The sequence below is a fragment of the Lepidochelys olivacea genome, assembly GCF_965140295.1.
Source record: "Lepidochelys olivacea isolate rLepOli2 genome assembly, chromosome: 16".
Lineage (NCBI taxonomy): Eukaryota > Metazoa > Chordata > Testudines > Cheloniidae > Lepidochelys > Lepidochelys olivacea.
The window spans coordinates 24,942,261-24,967,770 of record NC_140426.1 but is presented as its reverse complement, the minus strand read 5'-3'; the positions used below and the strand labels follow the sequence as shown (position 1 = coordinate 24,967,770).

Sequence of the window (25,510 nt, the reverse complement as noted above, 5' to 3'; positions counted from 1 at the left end):
CAACAAGAAAAAGGTCAGAGAAAGAGTGGGACCCTTAATGAATGGGGGAGGCAACCTAGTGACAGATGATGTGGGAAAAAGCTGAAGTACTCTATGCTTTTTTTTGCCTCGGTCTTCACAGACAAGGTCAGCTCCCACACTGCTGTTCTGGACAACACAAAAAGGAGAGTACTAGTGGCACCTTAGAGACTAACCAATTTATTTGAGCATAAACTTTTGTGAGCTAGAGCTGTAGCTCACGGAAGCTCATGCTCAAATAAATTGGTTAGTCTCTAAGGTGTCACAAGTACTCCTTTTCTTTTTGCGAATACAGACTAACACGGCTGTTACTCTGAAACCTGACAGTATGGGGAGGAGGTGAGCAGCCCTCAGCGGTGAAAGAACAGGTTACAGACTATTTAGAAAAGCTGGACATGCACAAGTCCATGGGTCCAGATCTAATGCATCCGAAGGTGCTGAGGGAATTGCCTGATGTGATTGCAGAGCCATTGGCCATTATCTCTGAAAACTCCTGGCGATCGGGCGAGGTCCCGGACAATTGGAAAAAGGCAAATATAGTGCCCATCTTTTAAAAAGGGAAGGAGGAGAACCAGGGAACTACAGACCGGTCAGCCTCACCTCAATCCCTGGAAAAATCATGGAGTAGGTCCTTAAGGAAATCATTTTGAAGCACTTGGAGGAGAGGAAGGTGATCAGGAACAGTCAACATGGATTCACCAAGGGCAAGTCATGCCTGACCAACCTGATTGCCTTCTATGATGAGATAACTAGCTCTGTGGATATGGGGAAAGCTTTTGATACGGTCTCCCACAGTATTCTTGCCAGCAAGTTAAAAAAGTATGGATTGGATGAATGGACTATAAGGTGGATAGAAAGTTGGCTAGATTGTCAGGCTCAACGGGTAGTGATCAACGGCTCGTTGTCTAATTGGCATCCGGTATGAAATGGAGAGTCCCAGGGGTCAGTCCTGGGGCCAGTTTCGGTCAACATCTTTATTAATGATCTGGAGGATGGTGTAGATTGCACCCTCAGCAAGTTCACAGATGACACTAAGCTGTGGGGAGAGGTAGATACACTGGAGGGTGGGGTAGGGTCCAGAGTAACCTAGAGAAATTGGAGGATTGGGCCAAAAGAAATCTGATGAGGTTCAACGAGGACAAGTGCAGAGTTCTGCACTTAGGACGGAAGAATCCCATGCACTGCTACAGGCTGGGGACCGACTGGCTAAGCATCAGTGCTGCAGAAAAGGACCTGGGGATTACAGTGGACGAGAAGCTGGATATGAGTCAACAGTGTGCCCTCATTGCCAAAAAGGCTCACGGCATATTGGGCTGCATTAGTAGGAGTATTGCCAGCAGATTGAGGGACGTGATTATTCCCCTCTATTTGGCACTGGTGAGGCCACATCTGGAGTATTGCGTCCAGTTTTGGGCCCCACACGACAGAAAAGATGTCGACAAATTGGAGAGAGTCCAGCGAAGGGCAACGAAAATGATTAGAGGACTGGAACACATGACTTATGAGGAGAGGCTGAGGGAACTGGGATTGTTTAGTCTGCAGAAGAGAAGAGTGAGGTGGGATTTGATAGCAGCCTTCAACTACCTGATGGGGGTTTCAAAGAGGATGGAGCTTGGCTGTTCTCAGTGGTGGCAAATGACAGAACAAGAGGCAATGGTCTCTAGTTGTTGTGGGGGAGGCCTAGGTTGGATATTAGGAAACACTATTTCACTAGGAGGGTGGTGAAGCACTGGAATTGGGTTACCTAGGGAGGTGGTGGAATCTCCATCCTTAGAGGTTTTTAAGGCCCGGCTTGACAAATTCCTGGCTGGGATGATTTAGTTGGTGTTGTCCTGCTTGGAGCAGGGGGTTGGACTAGATGACCTCCTGAGGTCTCTTCCAACCCTAATCTTCTATGATTCTATGATTGCATACAATTTAATAACGTACTGACTGCTTAGGTTTAGATTTAAGTAAGTAAAGAAGTTAATATTCAAGATCTCTTTTGCCAACAGGGCATTGGCATGAAGTTCACACAGATTTTGTAGGTCATATAATTTATAGTGCTCCAAATTGTTCTTAACTCAGATGTTTTTTAAAACGTGGTTCTAAATAGGGTTGTCATCAGTTCTAAGTAGAAGTGTGTTTTGGTGAGCTGGCAACTGAATTGTTTAATTTTTAAACCTGATATTCCACATTAATATTTAAAGTTTTAATAACAAATTGTTATGTTAAAAGTATTCTGAGAAAAGTTGAGTATAAAAATAGGCTAGCTATTTTTGTGGCTGTGGAAGTAAATTACAAAAATAGCCACATTTCTTTAAATTTTGTAGAAAGAATATTCAATTTATTAATAAAACTTCACCTCTCAAATCAGTGTACTTTAATGTGTTAAAGTAGGATCAGCAACTCCATTATAAAATGTTAACATTTTCACTATGCTTATAGTTGTTGTTCAATGTGTCTGCTTGGGAGCAATGTGTAAAACCTGTTTTTTAAGACCTCTTTGCCCCTATTTCTTACAGATGTGTGTTGCTTTAAAGAATCTAATTTCAACTTGGACAGTAGCACTCAGAGTTTGTAAAATTAAATTGTTCTGTTATGTTGTTGTCAGCTAAAATGGCTCTTACCAAGGTCACAAAAAGCTACTTCATTTCTGCTATCCCTCGAAGTGAAGATGATGTCTGCCAAGGGGGTTCATTGGTGGGTTTTTAAGTGGCTGAGGAGCCCAATTTTTGCCCTGCAGATTTTCCCGCAGAAGTGACAGGTGTAATCTTGGAGGAGACACAGTTGTTGGCTGGACTGTTGTGCCCTTTCTTTCCTTTGTTGTTTCTTTGTCTCATGAGCATGTTTGTTCTCCTCAAAGTGAGCTGTGGCTTGGTGTATAGTGTGGCGCTGCTGTGTTCTGTTCTACTCCAAGCCCTCCCAGTTTGTTGGGTTGATGCCTCCCTCTTTAAGGTGTTCTTTCAGTATGTCTTTGAAGTGCTTCCTCTGCCCTCCGCGGGCCCGTCTTCCCTGACTTAACAGAGAGAAGAGTACTTGCTTTGGGAGGTAAGTGTCAGGCATACATACACAGTGACCAGCCCATCGGAGTGGCGTTTCATGACCTGCACTTCTATATTGCTGATGTTGGCTGCAGAGAGAACGCTGATGTTAGTGCATTGGTCTTCCCAGCTGATCCTGAGAATCTTCTTGAGGCAACGCTGCTGGAACCACTCCAGCCTCTTGAAATGTCATCTGTAGGTTACCCTGGTCTCACACCCTTAAGGAAGGGTGGGGTTGACAACTTGTAAACAGCCACCTCTTGGTGAAGTCAGGGATCATGTTCTCATCCTCCTTGATCACAGTCTCCTCCCTCCATGACACTTTGTTTTCCTCCTCCTCCTCCTGTCACTCCAACTGTTTTATAGTGTCTCCTCTTTGCTTCTTCTGTGTCCCTCAATCTGTCTTTGAACCGCTTTTGTTTTCCCTCTACCCTTCATTGCATGGGGGAAATTCATCTGTGTTGACAGCTTCAGCTACCATGTTTGCCTGAATGACTTGCAAAGTATCTTTGTGCTCCCAACCTCTTTCTCCTCTGTTCAGTTTTGCACCTCTGACAGCCTTGCCAAAATCTGATCCTGGTTTAAGGTCAATGTGGTAAAACCAAATTTCATACCTTCTTCTTCCCTATCTTTTTTTTTTTTTATCACTGGCTCAATTATCCTCCCCATATAACAGGTCATATTTGTCTAGTCTTACTTATTCTCCTTCAACATCCAAATCCACTTCTCCCCCCCCCCCCCCCCCGTCAAGGTTCCTTCCCCACTCTGAACTCTAGGGTACAGATGTGGGGACCTGCATGAAAGTCCCCCTAAGCTTATTCTTACCAGCTTAGGTTAAAAACATCTTCAAGGTACAAACTTTGCCTTGTCCTTGAACCCCATACTGCCACTACCGAGCGTGTTAAACAAAGAACAGGGAAAGAGCCCACTTGGAGATGTCTTCCCCCCAACATATCCCCCAAGCCCTACACCCCCTTTCCCGGGGAAGGCTTGATAAAAATCCTCACCAATTTGCATAGGTGAACACAGATGCAAACCCTTGGATCTTAAAAACAATGAAAAAGCAATCAGGATCTTAAAAGAAGAATTTTAATTAAAGAAAAAGTAAAAGAATCACCTCTGTAAAATCAGGATGGTAAATGCCTTACAGGGTAATCAGATTCAAAACATAGAGAATCCCTCTAGGCAAAACCTTAGGTTACAAAAAGACACAAAAACAGGAATATGCATTCCATTCAGCACAGCTTATTTACCAGCCATTTAAACAAACGGAAATCTAACGCATTTCTAGCTAGATTACTTACTAACAAGTTCTAATACTCCATTCCTGTTCTGTTCTAGGCAAAAGCATCACACAGACAGACAGACCCTTTGTCGTCCCCGTCCCCCGTTCCCCCTCCCCCCCCCGCTTTGAAAGTGTCTTGTCTTCTCATTGGTCATTTTGGTCAGGTGCCTTTGAGGTTATCTTAGCTTCTTAACCCTTTACAGGTGAAAGGGTTTTGCCTCTGGCCAGGAGGGATTTTATAGCTCTGTATACAGAAAGGTGGTTACCCTTCCCTTTATATTTATGACACCCCCAATTTTTATTTTTTATATAATCTCGAATGTCCATACTTTTCTCTACATCCCACTGGTAAACTCTTGCCCACGCTTTGGGTAATATCTCTTTTTAACTTTTGTGTCTTGTTTCTCCCTGGTCTCTTGCTTGGCTCCCTTTCAGTCCATCTATGTATAGGTAACTTAACCATCTTCCTCCGTGTTACTTCCCTTTTCTGACTCAACTCACCTTTCTCCAGGAGTTTCAAGCTTCTTGTCTTCACTTTCATGACCTTTCACCACTTCCCTTCTTACTATACTTAACTTTGTATCCATCTCCTATTCATCCCTGTGCCTTTTTCTGTGGCATATCCTATGCCTAGAACAGTGTCCTCTGTTCTTGCACCAAAATGATCACCCAAGTTCATCCTTGGAACACCTTTTTCTGCAAAGCCTTTCTATCTCAAGCCACAGATGGCTGTGACGGAAGTGGGGCAAACTTGCTGAGGGTGCAATCCACACCATCCTGCAGATCATTTATGAAGATATTGAACAAAACCGGTCCGAGGACCGACCCTTGGGGCACTCCAGTTGATACCGGCTGCCAACTAGACATGCATGGTTCAGTGTATGGAGTTCCAATGGTCTGTTGTACTAAAACTTATGTCTCAAAAGTTTTTAATTTCAGATAAATATCACTAGAAACTGTTGTGGTGAGAAGTTTACATGTGCATGATACCATTATGATCCATTAGTTAAATCCAGTGATGAGCTGCCAAAATCTTAACAACCGGTTCCCTCCTCACCCCACGGGGGGTCATTGCCCACCCCCGTCCCCCGGGACTCCTGCCCCACCCACCACCCTCCCCTGTCCCCTGACTGCCCCTCCCTCCCGCCCAAACTCACCTCTGCTCTGCCTCACTGGGCCTGAGCGGGAAGCCGCCACTTGCTTCTCAGCCTGCCCCGGCTTCCTGCGCAAACAGCTGATTCGCAGGAAGCCGGGGGAGGAGGGGGGCGGAGAAGCAGAGCAGGGCGGCGTTTAAGGGTGGAGGCAGAGCGGAGGTGAGTTGGAGCCTGGGCGGGGGGAGCTGCCGGTGGGTGCTCTGCACCCACCAAATTTTCCCCTTGGGTGCTCCAGGGCTGGAGCACCCGTGGAGTCAGTGCCTAAGGCACCACTTTTGGCCGGTTAAATTTAGAAGCCCTTTTAGAACCGGTTGTCCCTCGTGGAACAACCGGTTCTAAAAGGGCTTTTAAATTTAACAACCGGTTCCAGCAAACTGGTGCGAACCGGCTCCAGCTCACCACTGGTTAAATCTACCTTAAAATTTTTTTAGACATTAGTAGTTTCACTATGGTTTGTCCTGGTTACTGAACACTCTCTGCCCTTTTCACTATTATTTGGTGTTATTTTATGTCCCCACCCTCTCCTTATGTATAATCCCTCTTAAAAATTGAATCAAAATCTATCCTGACACAATCTAAGAAATACAGAGTTAATGTTTAGATCACTGCAGCTTGCGCAGCACACATGGTACCAGTACGTAGTGTCACATTCAGCTCAGAGACCCGTGCAAAGAGTAAGCACAGAGTAGCAATTTAAAAACAAAGTTTCAACATTAATTTGGAAAATCCTTTCACCTTGTTGTTTTGTTCAATACAGTGGTGTCCTTTTGAGTGTTCATCTGTGAATGTTTTTCTCAACAGTAAAGACATAGTGACTGTTAGTAAAACACAGTTTTCTCACTGCAGATTAGTTTGGTAGTTTTTTAGCTACAAAATACAATTTTGTTTAGATTTCATTTGAACAGAGGAAATAAAGGAGTTAGGTCTGTTTGTAAAGCTTTAACAATGGCTCTGGGAAAAGACACTACAGAAGTGCAAGGTAGTTATGTTACCTGTGATTATGTTTGCCGAATTCTCTTCTAACCCCTTCCCTTCACATATGCACACAACCTGTATGAAATGTTCAGTCTCATTATTAATTATTCCAATTAACTTAATTGAATTCAGCCTTCAAAGATTCCCTTCCAGACAGTACTGTGGTGAATAAAATTATAAATGTAGAACCTCACCTGGCTTTGTCATCTAATGGTTGAGAAGTTGAATGCTGGAAGGGAGGCTGGAGTGCTCAGTACTAGTCTGAGAAGTGCCAATGTTCCTTCCGCTAGAGAGTTGCCTGCCTTCTCTCCTGGCCAGAAAGCAAGGAATGTTAAAATGTCTGAGTCAATGTACAGTATGCAGTAAGTGTATACTAAATTCACAGGTGATCAAACAAGTATTTTTATCAGCAGATTCCAATTTATTGCATGTAAGCCACTTCATCTTACTACATTGAATTGTGTAAGATACAAGCATAGACTCTGTGTATTGAACAAATACATGTATGAATATTTTTATAACCCCTACTTCCCATACACCTTTAAGTATTACTTGGGGTGGGGGTTGGAGGTAGGTTCAGAGATTGCCTCCTTCATAAATTGCCCTGTAGTACAAAAGGGCTGAATGCTGTATCCTTGTCTCATTTATTTTGAAACTTTGCTTCTGAAACCAAACTTAATCAATGAGCTCTGTGTTGTCTCCGATAAGTTGTGTGTAGGCTATATTGATCGGGGAGGATTTTAGAAAAACCTTATGGGGTTTATAATGTCAGCAGTGTTTTGATTATGAAAAGAGTTGGAACCTGGGGACATGGAACCAGGTGGTGTATGTCCTGAAGCCAGTGGTGACACAGCTAGACTGAATCCCTCATGGGACACAGTTCATGCCCTGCACTTTAACTGTGGTGACTGGCTGCTATGGATGCACTTTTTCCTCATTAAAATGTTAAAAATCAAACTGCATATAAAAAGAATTGTGAAAATGTATACTTGGGAATTGATCCAGAAAACTGGCACCTGATGCCCTTGAGACCTTGATTTCAGCTATTGAGTCATTTACATTTTATCCACTCTGTATTTTTTTTACATCTTGTGTGGTGGTGATTGTTGGGGAGGGATAAGGAGGTGTTTCAGCAGTTTTTCCTATTGGAACATAGACGTGAGGAAGTAGAGTAAGAAAACAAGGCCATTGATACCACCTCTGTTGCCTTGCATGTCAGCTTAAAAGAAATTATAAAGCAAAGTAAGTATTAGAAAAAATGTTAGTTTTGTCTTAATACTCTTTTTACAGTAGCCTAGTGGGATCGTAAAGAGATTTTGGTCCTCCTGTGATTCTCCAACAAATAGTCATACACCCAAAGCAACTCCTATGGGAATTTATTTTCACATGAGCATTGCTGACTTTTAAACAGAGCAAGGTACAAAATACACACTAATAAATGTACAGTAATTAATACAAAACTCAGAGCAAAATTTTGAGAACTCTTTTAATGTTCTTACTATTTGCACCTGGATAACCATCGTTTTAGGAATGCAAAACTATTTTAGATAATAACTTCACTAATTATGAAGATCTGTTTTTTAAAGAGTTTATCTGTGTATTTTTAAATTTAAACCTGTTAGTGGGCAGTCCTCACCCCCAAAATGTAAACTTAGGGAAATGCATATGTGATGTAATGTGCAACGGGATGTATCCTTTATATCCGGTAAACCAACTGGAGATCTACGGCTTCAAAATGCTGTAAGAGTTAGATAGATTAATTAATTATTATTACAAAGCCACACAAGGATGATGACATATGCCAATGCAGTTTGGGCACATTTTCTAACAAGTGAGATTTTAATTTTAATTCTGTGCTTTGGAAGATATGCAATATCAAGAAGGAAGTGCAAATTAGGTTCTGAATGATTTGTGTTGCATTGTCCCTGTAGTAACACAATGCTGATAGTATGATACAATGTATGTTAGAAATGTGTTATTTTATTATGTGGATATTTGTACTTGTAAGTATAACAAATATTAAATCTTATTTCAGCGTGGTAATAGAAAGCAATATATTCTACCATATTAGGGTAACTATGATGAGCTGTTTAAAAAGCCTGGCCTATTATCTTTTAACATTGCTGGATATTAAAATTCCCTCTAGCAACCTTGCAGTGTTCTTGCTCTTAAAAATAGTAGTTTTGCAAATGCAGTCATTATGCCAAGTAGAATTTTTAAATTAATTAATAAGGCCAATAAATAGTTTTAGTTTTGAACCTATCAGCACTCCATTTCAGTTTGCTATACTTCATGTAATGGATATGGGCTTTGTGTAAGATTTAGGGCAAATGTGCAAGATTTAGATTTGGAAGTCATGGGGTTTTTTATGCATAAGCAACGTAGCAAATGGAGGGTCAGATCCTGCTATCAGATCTGCACAGATGGGTCCTTTGAAGACAGTAGGGCTCGGCACAAGGATGGAACCATTTATATGGATCATATTGCAAATTCAGGACACTATTTTATAAATAAAGTCCTATATTATTTATGCCAACAACAGGTTACATTTTATGCATAATATTTTTCAAAACTTGGGGTCAACCTTGAACCTGTGGTTTCTCTGTAGGTGTCTTGTTGAAATTGCAAGGGGGAGAGCTGAATGCTTAGCACTGAATTTTTCAACAAACCCTTCCTTAAAAAGAGATGTTAAATATTTTTACCAAACATATGCCAAGAAGGGAAATTCCCCTTATCAGTCTCTACATTAATTCTTAACTAGGAAACGTGGTAAATTATAAACTATCTAAAAAACCTCCAGAAGGGTACAATATGAAAAATTGAGCTTGAAACTATAGTAAAGAATGGGATATGTTCAATTGAATTATGTAGGAGGAACATGCTCTTACAGGGGAAGTCAATATACTTTCTGCTTCATTGAATCGGTTATTAGATTGATGTGGTTTATTTGTTCAATGAGGGAGTTGGTTTTAAAAATAAATGAAGCAAGAAGCATCAATTCAGTTGGCACTGATAATTTATTATTATTGGTCACAAAGTTCTTCATTTGTAAATCGATCCTTTATTTATCAAATTGGCTATGATTTGCCTTAGGCGGTCTTGTTTCAGTTTGAAGCAAAAAGAAAAATCTAGTTTTGAGATTTCAATATGAAGAGAAAGAACAGGCAATGAAATGAAGTGGAAAATGTGAGTAAACTAGTAAAGATTTGTGGTGGATTTTGTGTTAGGGAATTATAGCTTTGAAAGGGTGTGTGTGTGTATATATGTGTGTATATGTATATATATATATATATATATATATATATATATAAAAATAAAATGCTTTGCCTATGAGTTGCTGGAAATCTTGTAACACACCTTTCTACCTTACCAATTTCATGACAATGCTTTTCTTTAGTGAATGAGATTTTTAATAATTAAACATTACATGAAAACTTCATGCAGCGCTGAAGCTTTGTTTGCTTTATTAAAGTAAAGTGTATAAATAAGGAATTCTAATAAAATCCATTCACACTTCAGGCTTCCTTACTAATAGATAGATGCAATTTTTCTTTAACATTTCCTATTAGACCAATGGGTTTTATCTTTTTTTTTTCCTATTGATGTTGGGAAGCATTTTCTAATCCCACAGACCCCTGTTCCTAGGTAACAAGCAAAAGCTGTGCCAGCAGAAGCGGTCCTGCCAGGCCAAACCCATGTGGTTTGGTGTTATTCACTATGATCCATATGGTCAGGCTAGAGATTGTCCCCAGAGGGGTGTTAACACTCAACAACCCAACCTCCTCCTTCCCTTTGGAGCTTTGCTAGATGGCTCCTGCTGCTTACCCATGTGTGAATCTTGATTAATTTTTCATTTTTAATGAAGTTTGATCATGTTTATTATTTCACATGATTGACTGCCTGGTACTCCTTCCGTGTAATTGATAAAACGAATATTTCTTCATCTGTCTTCTATTTCTTCAGGGCAAAATTGTGAGATTATATGCTGTGGTTAATGTTAGATTTATTGGTCCCATTAGATGTATAAATTATCTCTTTTTCTCTCCACAGGAAATTCTACAGACTTTGACCAAGTTTTGTTTCCCCTTCTGTGTGGACAGGTAGTGTTAGATTTTCAAACTTTACGAGAAAAAAATCTTGTCAATAAAACTGCTACAGAAAATAAAAACCATACCACTCTTAATGTTCTGTCTGTTTGACTGATTTAAAGCACCCAAATGCAAATTATAGTTGCAATATCCCCTTTTCTTGAGGATTTTATGGGCACTGTCAAAAAAGTTTAAAAGATAGAACTGTGCATTGGCAGGAGTCAAAATGCATTTTCTTCTATTTTTAAACAAAATTTGGATGCTAAAATTAAATGTTGCTAATTTAATATATTCTAAGAATGGTTAATGCTAAGAATCCCTTAAGAATTTAGGGGAAAGTTGGCAGTTGTGTTGTGGATATTTAACATAGTTTGTGACTTGTTTAGGGGAGTTAAATAAGGACTAGATTACTTGGCAAGTTAATATTTTCTATTGGAAATATTTAATTATTGGATTTTAAAAACATACAAATTGCTTTTTGTTTACTTTTTGAAAATAGAATTATTTTAACCAGTTTCATGGAGATTGTAAATATTCATATGCTGAAATGATACACCATTGTTCAAATCGCACAACAGCAACAAAAAGTTGGTTGACAGCATTAGTTTTACAACAATTAATATTCTGAACTTTTTTGACTGTAAGCTGAAACTGATGCTAATCACAATGACTAGACCATTATAAGAACACGTTTTGCTCATTTTAGTTGTGTTTGCATGATTCCTACAGTAGGAATGAGTTTTTCTGCATAAATTGTATTTATTTGCAATTCATAACTCCTTTATTTTTCCTCCAAGCAATTGTTCACCTATCATTTTTATCCCACAGGCCAGCCTGAATATGTATGATAACTCAGTATCTTCTTTTTAAAAGGAAAATAAAAAAAACCTGTTGCTGTGGAATGGGGGTAAATACAGAACTTAGATAGTTTTATTGCATCCTTAGAAAAACTCACCTTTATTTAGAGAGATGAGGTGGGCAAGCTAATATCTTTTGTTGGACCAACTTCTGTTGGTGAGAGGGACAAGCTTTTTAGCCACACAGAGCTCTTTTTCAGGTCTGCAAAAGGTAATTCTGTGTGTGTAAAATGGTGTGGCTCAAGAGCTTGTTCTCTCACCAACAGAAGTTGGTCCAATAAAAGATATTACCTCACCCACCTTGTCCCTCTAATATCCTGAGGCTGACATGGCTACAACACTGCATACACTTTTATTTAGACATTCTTAACAATTGCTAATTAGTAACTTAATTGCACATGCACAGTCTTAGTTGGTACAGAATCTTTTAGTCTCTAGGGCATTGTCTTGAATATGGGCCAATTCAATAGTGACTAAAAGTTATTATCATTGGAAAGCTCTTCACTGGCCTTTGTGAAATTAGTTGCTCTCAGTCCAGTTCCTAGAGGACAGGTGTCCACATAATAAAACCACACCACAGTTTGTCCTCCTTATTGGTAATCTCAGCTGAATGGGCTATGCAGACTGAGCTGTCCTTTCAACCCTAGAGGTGGTCCCTCCAGGTCAGGGTTGAGAGACATTGGCGAGGCACTGCTAGGGGGAAGCTTGCATTGCTGCTGCCTGTGCGGTACCTGACCTGGATGAATAGAAGATTCCAGTCTCCTGGCTGTCAAAATGAGTCTTTTCACCAACACTTACAGACTTTAAAAAAATTTTCACTTAAAAGGACAATCTCTTAAACACCACAAACATTTCTGCTATTTTACATTTACTCTTTTGACTGATCTTGCTTGCCTCTCTTTGTAAGAGTGTCATGATATGTTTTTGTTTTCCTGAATGTTTCATATTCATTGTACATGTAGAAGGGCAGCTTCATTTTTAATAGAAACATTTGTGCCTACTTTACATAGGCATATTTAGGTTTGGTATAATTTGATTTTATTTATAATTTTGACAGGGTAATATCAATGTTTATTTTAAAGAATTTATGAAATTTTTTATCAATTTAATTTTTCAATTGGGCAAATTTATGTGTTTTAAGCACTTTTTGTATTTAAATTTTCACAGTTGCTCAATAATGGGAGAGTGAGACAATAATTATTTAATGACAGTAGATGTTGAGATTCAAAAATAAAGGATTATAACTGTTAAGACACAAGTTGTCAGCATCATGTGTCAAAATATAGAAAGTAAATATCCTTAAATCAAACCCTAATAAGTTCTCAAGCAGCATTTTTCTTACTTTGCCTATATGAACATTTTGATTATTATTGATGGAAATATATTTTCATTGGTTTGTCTGTGTACGGTGAAATTGATGTTTATTGACACGTACAAATAAAAATCTAATCCATCCTAGCGTAGGCATATTGTGCCTTGTTTTCTCACTTTGCCAATTATATAAAATTTTTGGGAAAAAATTTAAAAATTTATATATTTTGTGCAAATGGCAAGAACAGAACAGAAACTGAATCTGTGATTGGCTGAAATGTGATTCAGCTGTTGAGCCCCACTCTGAGTGCCGTCTTATCTCTCCTAAGATCATAGATATTGGAGATCAGAAACACCTTTAAGCAGACATTGATTTTCTGAGACCAGTTAAAGCGTGTTCTCCAGAAACATATTAAATATTTTCTCCAATTTTAAATGACGCAGGCAATGGGTTTCCAATACTCCATACTGTATTTAGGAATCTTCATATACTGAGAATGTGACAAGTATACTGCTACATCTCTTCCCTTTCCCCAACCCAAAAATATATCAAGTGGCACTGAACAAGTGGTATCTACTTACGATGTTAACTTTACTTTTAAGAATGAATCACATGCGGAATCTGCACCTCTAATCACTTTAGCAGCCAATGACAAATGAGAGAGAGAACACACATTTAATCAGTGAAACGCAAATATATTAAATACAGGTTTATAATTACCAAAGAAAAATGAAAAGATACTATTGATTCACAGTTGCAAGTTGCTTTCCTGGACTTTGGCTACAATCAAGTATAGTATCAGATAAATATGTAGTGTTCTCTCTGAAAGGCTATATCTGGAATTTGCAGGGAGATAGGCAAGACCTATAAGATTAAACTTGTTTCCAACTGCTGTAATCCAACAGCTGATCTCTTTTATATCCATTTACATTACACTATATTTGAAATAAAAATAAATTATTGAACAACTGGCCACATAATTAAATGACTTCTGAATTTATTGGTGCAATCCCTCCACCCCCAATATTCTCAGTAAATACTTTGTCTGGCATCTTAAGTCAAGAAAATATTTCTTCTATAAGTGATTTCCTCCTCAGTTCAATGTTAGAGGGATTTTAACCTCCTGTATATGCCTGAAGAAATGTATATTTGATCAGATCTCCAGTTATCCGCATTCTTACTCTTTGTTTTTTGTGCAATAAAAGTTGCTCTTCTGACAAAGCAATCGAGAAAAACATTAATCCTGTTTCATTATAAGTCTTTTAAATAGTTTCCAGTTGCTAGGTTTCCATTTTCTTAGTTGTAGGTGTAGTATTAGATTCTATCTCTAACAGTGGAGATATTTAGTGTCAGAAATTTTTCAGTAACTAGGCAGTTATAGTGTTCTCTATAGGATGTCAGTGATCCTGTGGTTCAAGACTCTCCCAGAGCACCAGAAAGATAGTATGATTTTGTATGGGTAGGAACAGATGCTGACATAAGATATCAGAGATGCTTCATTATCAGAAGATGTAAACCTTTCAGTCACCACCTCACAGGCCCAAAGTACACTATTATAATTCACTGGTAAAATTCTTTCTACAGTAAAGGACACCTTATCTCTGGGAACGTCATAGCCATGATCAAATCTTGTCATTTAAACTCATAGACTGCAAGTATTACGCATTAAGATCTGACTTGTGGAGATCACATTAAAAATGAATGAGACACTTGCAAATTCTAGCCAATTTTTCCTCTGGGTTCGTAATACTACACCTGTTTAGAGAATGGGTCTCAAGAGCAGGAACATTTCAGATGTCCTGTTCTTCCAACTATGCGTTTATTGTTGGTATTACCTCTTCAACAAATAGAAGCCAAGGAGTTGCTAAAGGCAACATCTTGGTCTCTCCAAAGTCCTTTTAATTTAGCCATAGCAATTTCAGACAACTGGATATCAAAAACTAAAGGACAGTTCAAACTTCTTACAGAGCACATCTTCAGGATGATGAAAATAATTCATTGAGACTTTAAAGCTAATCACAAGCCTTTGAAGTGTATATCATGAACATCTAATTGTAAAATTGCCTTATTTTGTGTGTGAAGGCTTTAGTACACATTGAGGCGTCTAAATTTGCACCATTGCCACTAACACACTTTATACGGGAGCATCCATTTTCTACTGAGTAATTTGAAGCATCTTCAAAACTTTGAAGTCCCTCTGGAAAGGAAGAAAATAGTGCAGCGTAGTTATCCTGAAAGCATGAATCTGTAAGAATATGAAGAACTTTGGAACCACCAAACTCAACATTAATAGCCTTTTTTCATACATACAATAAGAGTGAGGCAAAAGTTATTGGTTATAGGCCATGAAGTCTCAAGAGCTTTCTGCTGGAAATGTTCATTTTGAGTTGCACTGGCTTCGAGATGTGCAATCTAATTTGATAATGTCTAAATTACACTTATAGCATAGATAATATTCAATATTATCCACACTGTAGCTGAGAACGCATCTGAAGTCAAGGAAACATAATGATCCTAATGGACAAACTCAATAACGCTGTATCTTGCAGCAAGTAGGAAGAGAAGCTGATTCAATCTTGCCAGGTTAGGAAAACTTCAGTGCACAGAAGAATAATATTCTGGCAGGCAGATTGAATTGCTTGTCAAATGGACCTCAGAAGTGAGCATTAAACCAGGATGACAGAGACAGGAGACATCTCAAATGAGGGAGAAACCACTAAAATGTCCCCATCCCCCCCCCCCAGAGGTCATAATGGTGTTTTTAAAAGGAAAATCTTCCATATAAGAAATGGCTTAAAGGCACCATGCTGTTATCTGTCCCTTGGGGTTAAATTACTTCCTGTAAATGCTAGGGTGACGTATCTAAATTACTTCCTTGTAAATGCTTGGGTGAAATATAAAGGTGGGAAAATGCATAATACTAATACCTCTTCTATGCCCAGTACCTCTTCTATGGCTATTCTCCAACTACTGGAGATGGTCATGCCCAGTCCAGTTAAACTTGGATCAGTCTGAACCTGCTCTCTGGAATCAGGGATACATCTGTCTGTGGTTACTTTATGTGACAAAGTTCCTCCTCTACCTTGGTGGGTACTGCGCTTTTTGACAGATTTGCTCACCTCAGAGCTTCATGGCAGCCCTCAGTTTGGCTGCTTCTGCTAGAGGCTCAAACCTGCTGTACACTCAGCTAACCTGATCACTGGCCAGCATGGGGGAAATGGAGAACAATCTCCACAGTCTCTGTTGTCCCACGAAGTGGGTTGGGGACAGGCCAGATCCCTTTCCAAATTAGACCTTCCCTTCTGGTCTTGCTCACAGACCAGGTCAACTCCTCCTGTGTCCGATCAGGAGTTGGGGGAATGGGGAGAACCCGGGCCTGCCCTCTACACCGGGTGCCAGTCCAGGACCCAGCCCAGGACCCTGTGGATAGTAGCTGTCTACATCTCCTGAAACAGCTGCGTGACAGCTACAACTCCCTGGGCTACTTCCTCATGGCCTCCCCCCAGCACCTTCTTTATCCTCACCACAGGATCTTCCTCCTGAAGCCTGATCACACTTGTACTCCTCGGTCCTCCAGCAGCACGCCTTCTCACTCCCTGTTCCTTGCATGCCCTCCACTAACTGATGAGAGGTCCTTTTTAAAACAGGTATCCTGATTAGTCTGCCTGCCATAATTGATTCTAGTATGTTCTTAATTGGCTCCAGGTGTCTTAATTAGCTTGCCTATCTTAATTGGTTCTAGCAGGTTCGTGATTGCTCTAGCGCAGCCCCTGCTCTGGTCACTCAGGGAACAGAAAACTATTCATCCAGTGGCCAGTATATTTGCCTTCTACCAGACTCCTGTACCCCTCTGGCCTGGGTCTGTCACATTTAAAAATCGTTTTAGAATATACACGTAAGTAGGTGGAGAGGGGAGATTTGTGGTACTTTGTCTTGGGAATTAAACAGGCCTTTTTCCATATAACATCATTTGGAACAAAAAGAAAAGGAAAAGGAGGACTTGTGGCACCTTGGAGACTAACCAGTTTATTTGAGCATAAGCTTTCGTGAGCTATAGCTCACTTCATCGGGTGCATACAATGAAGTGAGCTGTAGCTCACGAAAGCTTATGCTCAAATAAATTGGTTAGTCTCTAAGGTGCCACAAGTACTCCTTTTCCTTTTTGCGAATACAGACTAACACGGCTGTTACTCTGAAACCTATCATTTGGAACAGAAGCTGATTTAAATGATAGGTTACAGACTACAGTTGTTAGTTCTGCAGTTTCGCTATTGAGTTTCTTTGGAACTCTCAGGTGAATCTGGTCTTGGTGACTTATTACTGTTTAGTTTATCAATTTGTTCCAAAATCTCCTTTAATGACACCTCAGTCTGGCACAGTTCCTCAGATTTGTCACCTAAAAAGAATGGCTCAGGTTTGGGAATCTCCCTCACGTCCTCAGTAGTCTTATCAGAGAGCCTGTAATCTAAAAAGAGATAATGAGGGAGGTAAAATGTTCAATAATCATTGGCACATGGCTTGTGAATTCCAAAGTGATCTTTTAAATATACACATTTTAAAAAATTGCATGTTCCAAAATGGTTTCTTTGCACACTACTGAAATACAAATAACCTGCCCATTCACCAAGCATTATCTAAATCAAGGTTTGATTAAAAAGAGAGTACCCCATGATGCTTAAGCTTATTACCTATGCTTTCTCTGCTAACTTGTCTTTTAATAAACAAGTTCCTCTCTTCCATAGATGAGGACTGCTTCCTCTCTTTTCCATAATTTTAACTGTGAGTTTAAATTCTATTTCTCATATACCCTTGGCTTTCAAATTTGTTAAAATTAAGCATATAATCTTCTTTTAAAACATAGTATTAAATTGCTGTAGTAACATTATACCCAAACTTTACAGATAAAACATAACACCAATAAGAGTGGAGCTTGTGGTAGTCCCCGGTAGTCCTTTGCAGTTTATAGGAGTGTTTGTTCTCTTGGACGTTAGCATGATAGGATAGCAATACTTACACTAAATTCTCAGCTGTTGAATTGCTTTTGAATTGAGTCTTTGGGCATGGCTACACTTTAAACTTCAAAGCGCTGCCGTGGCAGCGCTCTGAAGTGCGAGTGTGGTCGTGCGCTCCTGGTACTCGACCTCCACGAGGGGATTAGCTTAGAGCACTGGGAGCGCGGCTTCCAGCGCTGGGGCACTGTTTACACTGGTGCTTTACAGCGCTGTAACTTGCTGCGCTCAGGGGGTGTTTTTTTCACACCCCTGAGCGAGAAAGTTGCAGCGCTGTAAAGTGCCAGTGTAGCTATAGCCTTTGTTCAGCTTCAAATTTGGAGAAGTAGAGTATGTGTCTGTTTTGGTGCTTCGTTTTGTGCTTCCCTTCAGCATTTTTTCCTTCCTCCTTTTGACTACACAGAGAGGTTTTTCCCTTTTAAATTTGATGATAGAATTTATTGTCCTATATCCTAAGGCTCTTTCTTTATTGAAAGTCTATCTAGTTGTTGGTTTTCACTGGGCACCGTGTGAATGTACCAGGTCACATACATGTTCATTGATGGCATTGTAGATAGCGCTGTAGATTTCAGAATAGACTTTGAGTAGGATATTTCTGACTGGTTTAAGGTTTGTAACTGTATCTGTTGAGTGAGCCTGAACTTAACAGTAATTTTCCTTTTATTCCCCTTTGATCATCAAGATGGCGTTAATATACTTCATAGCTTCATGTGCAAATGCTATTCAGTTGTCAGTGTTTATAGTATGCTTTAAACTGGAGCGTAATTTGAACAGTAAATATTTTATAGTTAATTGTAGTTGTATTAAAATCTAACTCATACCAACACTAGTTCTCAAATGAATTCCTAATCCAAATTAAATAAAGCCTCCAGTAAACAAACATATTGGTCCTGGTTTCAACACTGTATTACTCCAGTTTTATTTTAAGCACTGGAGTTACACCAATGCAAAACTGGGATGATCTGATGGTGAATCAGCCCTACTGTCTGTTAATTTTAGGGTTTTTATATCCCCTACCAGCATGGTATCTATGCATTTCTGTATTAGGTGAGATTTAGACAGAAATGTGATAATGTTTAAAGAAATCCCATATCTCCCTAAATGAAATGGTTTATGCATTTCATTTTGGAAATATGCCTTTTTTAAAAAAAGGTTCTATTTTATATGCACCTTAGAGAGAGCCGATATTTTTTAGAAATGTGTTCTAGACCTCAAACTGCAAGCAGTAATATCCTTTATGATTTATAGTGTTAAAAATACTTCGGCACCCTACTTCTATCTTTTTGGTGCATTGCTTTTTTCTGTGTTCTTACAGAATGAAAAGCTATGTTTTGCAAGTCTGAGCGGATATTCCTATAGTGATGCTTTCCACTCTGGTTTGGCAGAGAGCCATCATCTTTAAACAATGTTGTTGCGTTGTTTGGGCACACTTTTAGAAGAGGCAAATAAGCATTTTGCTGTAGAGTGGAATTGGATTATAATCTTGAAAATCAGATACAAACTATACTGTCTATAGGGGTTTAAAAGTCACTGTAGTGGTGCACTAGCATCAGTTCAGCATCTGCTTAGCCACAGTACCAGCTGTGGAGGTATATTTAAAGATTTTCATGTTTTGAGGCAGACAATCAAAATAAGATACTTTGTTACAGAAGTTTTATTTACCTTTATCTTACTGTGCTGCTGTTAGTTTCCCACTTTAGCCAATACTGCCTTGTAGTAGAAATTGCATAGCTGCATAGAGAAATGGGGGAAATCATCTGGGAGGCCTTCATAAGCCATACATTTTAGAGGGGTAGTGCTGTGCTCATTCCCAGCCTAATTGGAAAACAGAGAAATATAAAATGAATCAATCAGTATACTATACAAAGCCATAATGTCACCAAATACTATTTGAATTTAAAGCAAAACAATCCCTTGAATGAAGAATGATATAGAAATGTTTTGCACTGAGAGTGGATGTGAGTTTAGTTGGTGCTGTGTATTGTATTGACTCTAATCAACGGCCATGTCATTGTTTGTTTTAAAGACACAGGAAATTCTTCCACTACTGTTCCACATCTCCAAAAAACCCAAGAGATGGATTCAGACTTGCATTTGTAAAGAGTGTAAATGCTCAAAGTTAATTTCCAAAGAAGCTCTGCAGAGAGAGGAAATGAGGTTCAATGACTTACTCTGATTAGATACTTCTAACATTCAATAAGATGAAATTAATTTTTCCTTTTGTTCTCTTTATTTCTAGCCTTACAGTTAGCCAAGTTGGCCAGAACTTTACATTTGTGCTCACAGACATTGACAGCAAACAGAGATTTGGATTCTGTCGCTTATCTTCTGGGGCCAAAAGTTGCTTCTGTATCTTAAGGTAAGTCTGGTTGTGGTCTGGCTATTGGCTAGCTCTGAGAAACAATGTTGGCCTTTGCTTTGTTATACTGCAATTATATTTTCCAGCTGTTCAGAATTATTTTCCTATCTGGTCCTCAAAAAGTCACTGCACTTCTGGAGAAATGGTGCAAAATATTCTTGCACTTTGGGTTCCTCTGATGATGATTAGATTTATTTGTAGTCAATGTACTTAAGTTAACAATGTGGAAAAAATTAACATCTCGATGCAGTAATTTGACACAGCATAGCATGATGGCAACCGTTATCTTTAGCTGTCACAACTGATCCTGTTAAGACATTTCATGGACATTTGTATATGCAAGTTTTATTAATAAAGTGTTTGTTGGTAACTGAGAGAATATCTTGCTGATGCTGTACCTATCCTAAGGCTCTGTAATTATAACCTCACTCCTTTCTGTTGATGGACGTGTGAATGCAATCTAACCTGATTATAAATACTGCTACTCGGAGACAGAAACAATGTGCTTCACATAGAAAGTGAGAGGGCTGGAGCTGTATCAAAATAGTTCCTCGTGACTCCAGGCCGGTATGCTCTGGGGCAACCTTTGCTTAGTTTTCTATTTCCTTTTGCTACCAAAAAAAAAAAAAAAAAAAAAAAGACGAAAATCAGATTTCAGATCTATTGTTTGCCAGGCTCCTGCTGAGAACCTCCTGTTGGGGAAATAAAGCTATGCACACTGCTCCCTGTCAACCTCTGTTACCTAGGTGTAGCAGTGGCCTGCCTCCTGTCTCTTTCTATTAGAAGAAAGAGGCTCATGGAGAAGCAAAGCGAGCCAGGGGAAGTGCCCCTTGATAAAGCCCAGGTAAAGACTGTACTGATTTAACCCTAAGAAACAAAAAGCCAAATGCCCTAGTTACCACTTGTCAGTCCAGGAAAAAGCAGGGGTGGTTCCCCACCACCTCCATTCCATCCTATTACACAGGGACTCTTTGTGGTGACATATTGCTAAGAGAACCCATTGCAAGAACAGAAACTATTATCGCTGACCCAAGTTCCCCAGCATTGTATGCTGGCAATAGTACAGTGGGACCCACTGCTATTAAAAAAAATAAAATAAAATAAAAAAAAGGCAAACCATAATTATAAAGGAGACTTTCAGGGAGAAATGTATGAAGAACAAGGTGAAAGCAGCAGATACAGGGTTAAATTCTGCCTTTGGTTACATGTAATCCCATTGTAGCATTGTGGTTGCATGAGTGCCTGGGAGCAGAATTTGTGCTGCCTGTATATAACTTAGAAATCTTTCTTCTATTTATGTTTAGTACAGAAGGAACTTGAATGGTCAAAAGATAGGAAAAGTCCACAAAATGTGTGTTTTCTCACCTCTCTTTTGCACTATGCCAGCTGTGGTTAATCAGACAGACCTTTCCTAAGAAGTCTGAGATGGCTGGAGAAGAAAGTCACTGCTTGGTTTCCGTAAGTGAGACTGAACAGGAGGGAGAGTAACCGTATTACTTCCCATTGCATATCTGACCAAGTGACTTGAAGACTTCATTCCCTCGTAGTTCAAAGCTCTCTACTTGAGCAACTGGAGGGCAATACTAATCCAACTATGTGGAGTACACATTGGAGATGGAAGTACTTGCTGAGGCATTTTCTGGAGCCATTATCCTAAAGAATTGAGGCACTGATATGCTTTCTCATGGTAACTCCCTGGTCACTCCCTGATAACTTTGCTATTTAATGAAAAATTAAAGGGGGAAAGCAGGCAAAAATGTCTGGATGAGTGTGAAATCTCTTCTATCTCTCCTGGACAAGGGTTTTTTTGTTGCCTGCTCCCTAAGTGAATGTGTGGAGAAGAGGCAGAGGGGAAAGAAGAGATAATAGGCTGGTGCCTCATGCGTCCACTCACAGAAAAAGATCTGAAGAGTTAGAGGAGGGGATGAACTGGGCCAATAGGCCTCATTTCTGTTGTTCCGTCATGCTGAGGATTTTAAACATATTTTTATTCAGCATAAACTGGTAAGAAAAATTCAAGATAGGGATTAACTAAAACAGCTAATGTTTACTGTCTTGTTCAGAAGATACTGAAAAATTGTATAAAGCAATTCTTCCCCAGTTCAGTGTCTTTCTTCCCAGTGCCACAAAGCGTGTTGCTAACATTAAACCTTCCAATGTCCTTTGGAAATTACATCTGCTAGCTAGTGAAAGTCTGTACTTTCTGTCCCATTGTTTGGTGGTGGTGGTTTTTTCTACAAACCCCCATAGTCCTCAGCATGTTTTGTCCCTACCCCTTCTGGAATAGTTGTTTAGCAACTTCCTCTCCCCAGAGTGATTCTGTACAGAACCCTGAATGTCAGCTAAGTAATCTTCTCAGACAAGTCACTCCCTCATCAGAAAACTTTCAGCCTCGGCAAGCTCAGATGGTTGGAATCTTGGAGTTGCACTCCTCCTTGTGCGTTGCCATATGGTGGAATGTTACGCTGCTTCTCCACCAGTCAGTAACACTTTCAATGATAAACGTGGGTTAATGACTTACTCAGTGATAAACCAGTTACACTAACTTGGAAGTCAATGAATGAGGTTAGAATGGCCTCCTTGTGCCCACATTTGCAATTTTCTCTCTGCAAGAGGACTATGATGTTCATTAAAGTACATGTGCTTACTGAATACAGAGAGCATTCATTGTTTTAATGCGAGCCTGAGTTATAATATAGGGCCGGGCTTCTTCCCACTTCACACGAGGGAGCGGGTTTTAAATGGCAGATATTGTATATTGAACACCTACACAGGGATATGTGGTTTTTAATTATTTTCATCTAAAGCTACTTAATAGTTCTTTAAAATAAAAACTTAATTCCATTAAAGGAGTCACTAGCATCAGTCATATAGTTTGTTTTGGAGGAAGAGCTATCAGTTTAAATTACAGTTCTTGTTCTGATCTACAGTTAGCATAATGTATAGCAGCACACTATTCAGCAGCATTGCTATTGATGGGAAGAAGATTCCATTTTGGAGAATGACTCGCTTGGCTTTTTTAGCAGCGCTAGCTGGAAATTTGTTGTCAGCATGGATACAGTTTAAGTGTTTACTCATGTCCATTCCATTGTCGTGCCGGAAGTTTTTCACTCCGTGGTATCCATAGGGGACCGGCTCTGGGACCCTCCAGAGTGGTGCACATATCCTGCTGTGTAAGAGTCCCTGCTGGCTCCTCCCACCCTCAGTTCCTTCTTAATGCCAGTGACAGTGCTGGAACTTCTCCTTGCATCTCAACCGCTTGTTGTGAACTTTGTTGTATATAGTTGTTGAAAGTTATTTTTAGTTAGTTTTTAGTTCCCTTAGTGTAGTTTAGTGTTAGTTGGTAGTCTCTGAAGGTAGACTTAGCCTAGGGATGGGGCATGCCTGGTCCCCGGGCTTCAAACCCTGTGACTGTTGCAGAAAACCTATGCCAGTTAGTGACCCCCATAGGAGCTATTTGAAGTGCTTGGGGGAAACCCACATTAGCAACAAGTGTCACATTTGTAAACATTTTAAACCTTGGACCAAAAAGGAGTGGGACATATCGGATACCTCTTGCCTCGGTTGGGAAGCACATCTCAGTATGCTGCGGCCCCAAGGGACATGGTCTCCAGAGGAGTTGGTGTTCCATATAAACGTCAGGAAGCTCAGGGCCATCCACCTAGCCTGCGGTGTCTTCCTGCCACAGTTGTCCAGTCGAGTATTGCAGGTGTTGATGGACATCATGGCCTCAATGTTCTATGTCAACAGGCAGGGGAGCAAGTTTGTCGGCCCTCTGTCAGGAAGCCCTCCGCCTGTGGGACTTTTGCATCCAGCATGTGATCCACCTGGAAGCTTTGCATCTCCTTGGCGTCTGGAACACACTGGCGGATCGCCTCAGCAGGACCTTTTTCTCTCACCATGCTCCACTTGGAGGTTGTCCAGGCACTCTTCCAGAAGTTGGGGGCTCCTAAGTGGACCTGTTCACCACCAGACAGAACAAGAAGTGTCATCAGTACTGCTGTCTCCAAGGCCTTGGCAGGGGTTCCCTCACAGGTACCTTTCTCCTGTCATGGGTGGAGGATCTGACAGGTCGACCCAGCTCTTTATTATGACAGCAGATGAGATGAAGGGCCTCTCGGTGTCCTCATAGAGGATCTCAAATTGGATCACCACCTGCGTCTGGACCTGTGACGAGTTGGCTCAAGCCGAGCTGCCACCTATAGTGAAGGCCCACTCAACTAGGTCTCCAGCATCCTCGGTGGCCTTCTTGGCGCATGTCCCTATCCAGGACATCTGAAGGGCCGCGACATGGTCTTCGGTACACACATTCACGACACACTATGCCATCACCCAGCAAGCAAGAGATGACGCTGGATTTGGCAGAGCTGTGTTGCAATCGACAGGTCCATGAATTCCTACCCACCTCTGGTGGTACTGCTTGGGAGTCGCCTACAAAGGAATGGATGTGAGCAACACCTCTCGAAGAACACCAGTTACGAAAAAGTAACTCTTTTTTTAGCCTTTTGTTACAATAAACATTAATCTGACAGATTTACTCTTGTTAATTTGTACACACTTCCAGCATTTGTCCTGTTCCTGACAAATAAAGGGACTGTCCATTACTGTTTATATAGTTGTGATTTCTTAATTTTCTCATTTGTAAGTTTAATTTTAAGCTTAAACTTCATGCCCTGCTCACTTTCCTTCTTTATTTAAGACACTGACTTTGTCTCTCCCCTGAAATCCATCTCCTTTTCTTTCCACCATTTTTTGAACTAATCTTGAGAATAACGTTATTTAATTTTTTTGTACCAGGATTACTGATGAGTATTTTTAGCACAGCTCTGGGAATAGTATTAACTTCTGCACTAGAGTCAGCAGAGGGTACACTATAGCGTAAAACATGGCTCATGTCATTCATGCAACCTGTGTGTTGAGTTTTTTGAGGCTCTGAACAGTGAAATGGTGGATTTTTAAAATCCACAATAAAATCGCTGTCGGATTGTAACAGCTTCAGGTTACGTCAGACTATGGATGTAAGTGCTCAATATCAGCTCTTTATAAATTTGAAATACAGTTTTTGATTTATACCCATTCCGCATTTTTAGGGAGAATATAAGTTTTGATAACTAAGGGCCAAATCCTGGGGTTCTCAGTTTTTCTTTAGTGCTTCATAAGGAAGAACTCCACTAATTTCAATGCCAATTTTCCTTGATAAAGGACTAAGTAAAAGCTGATTAAGAGCCTCAAGATTTGACCCCACATCATAAAATAAATAAATCTACTGAGGATGTGCAGTTAACAAGTTGAGTAACATTTTGTTTCCGTTAGTTCTCTGTTGACATGAATCAAACTTTACATCAGGACTATCATGGAAGTATTGTACTGAAGTGGTTTTGTAAGCAAGTCATAATTTCTGTGCAAACTGTCTGCTTCCTTGTTTTATAT

At 39.9% G+C, this 25,510-nt stretch overlaps 1 protein-coding gene across 3 annotated transcripts in view; it reads left to right on the top strand.

The window, feature by feature from the left end:
- Window positions 1-25,510, top strand: part of DENND1A (DENN domain containing 1A) — a 421,747-nt gene that overhangs the window by 97,009 nt on the left and 299,228 nt on the right. For all 3 annotated transcript variants that reach the window (XM_084650295.1, XM_084650293.1, XM_084650294.1), the window contains exons 4-5: window positions 10,506-10,555; window positions 19,961-20,080. In XM_084650295.1, coding sequence (XP_084506421.1) covers window positions 10,506-10,555; window positions 19,961-20,080 — 170 coding nt within the window. The remainder of the gene's footprint in view (window positions 1-10,505; window positions 10,556-19,960; window positions 20,081-25,510) is intronic.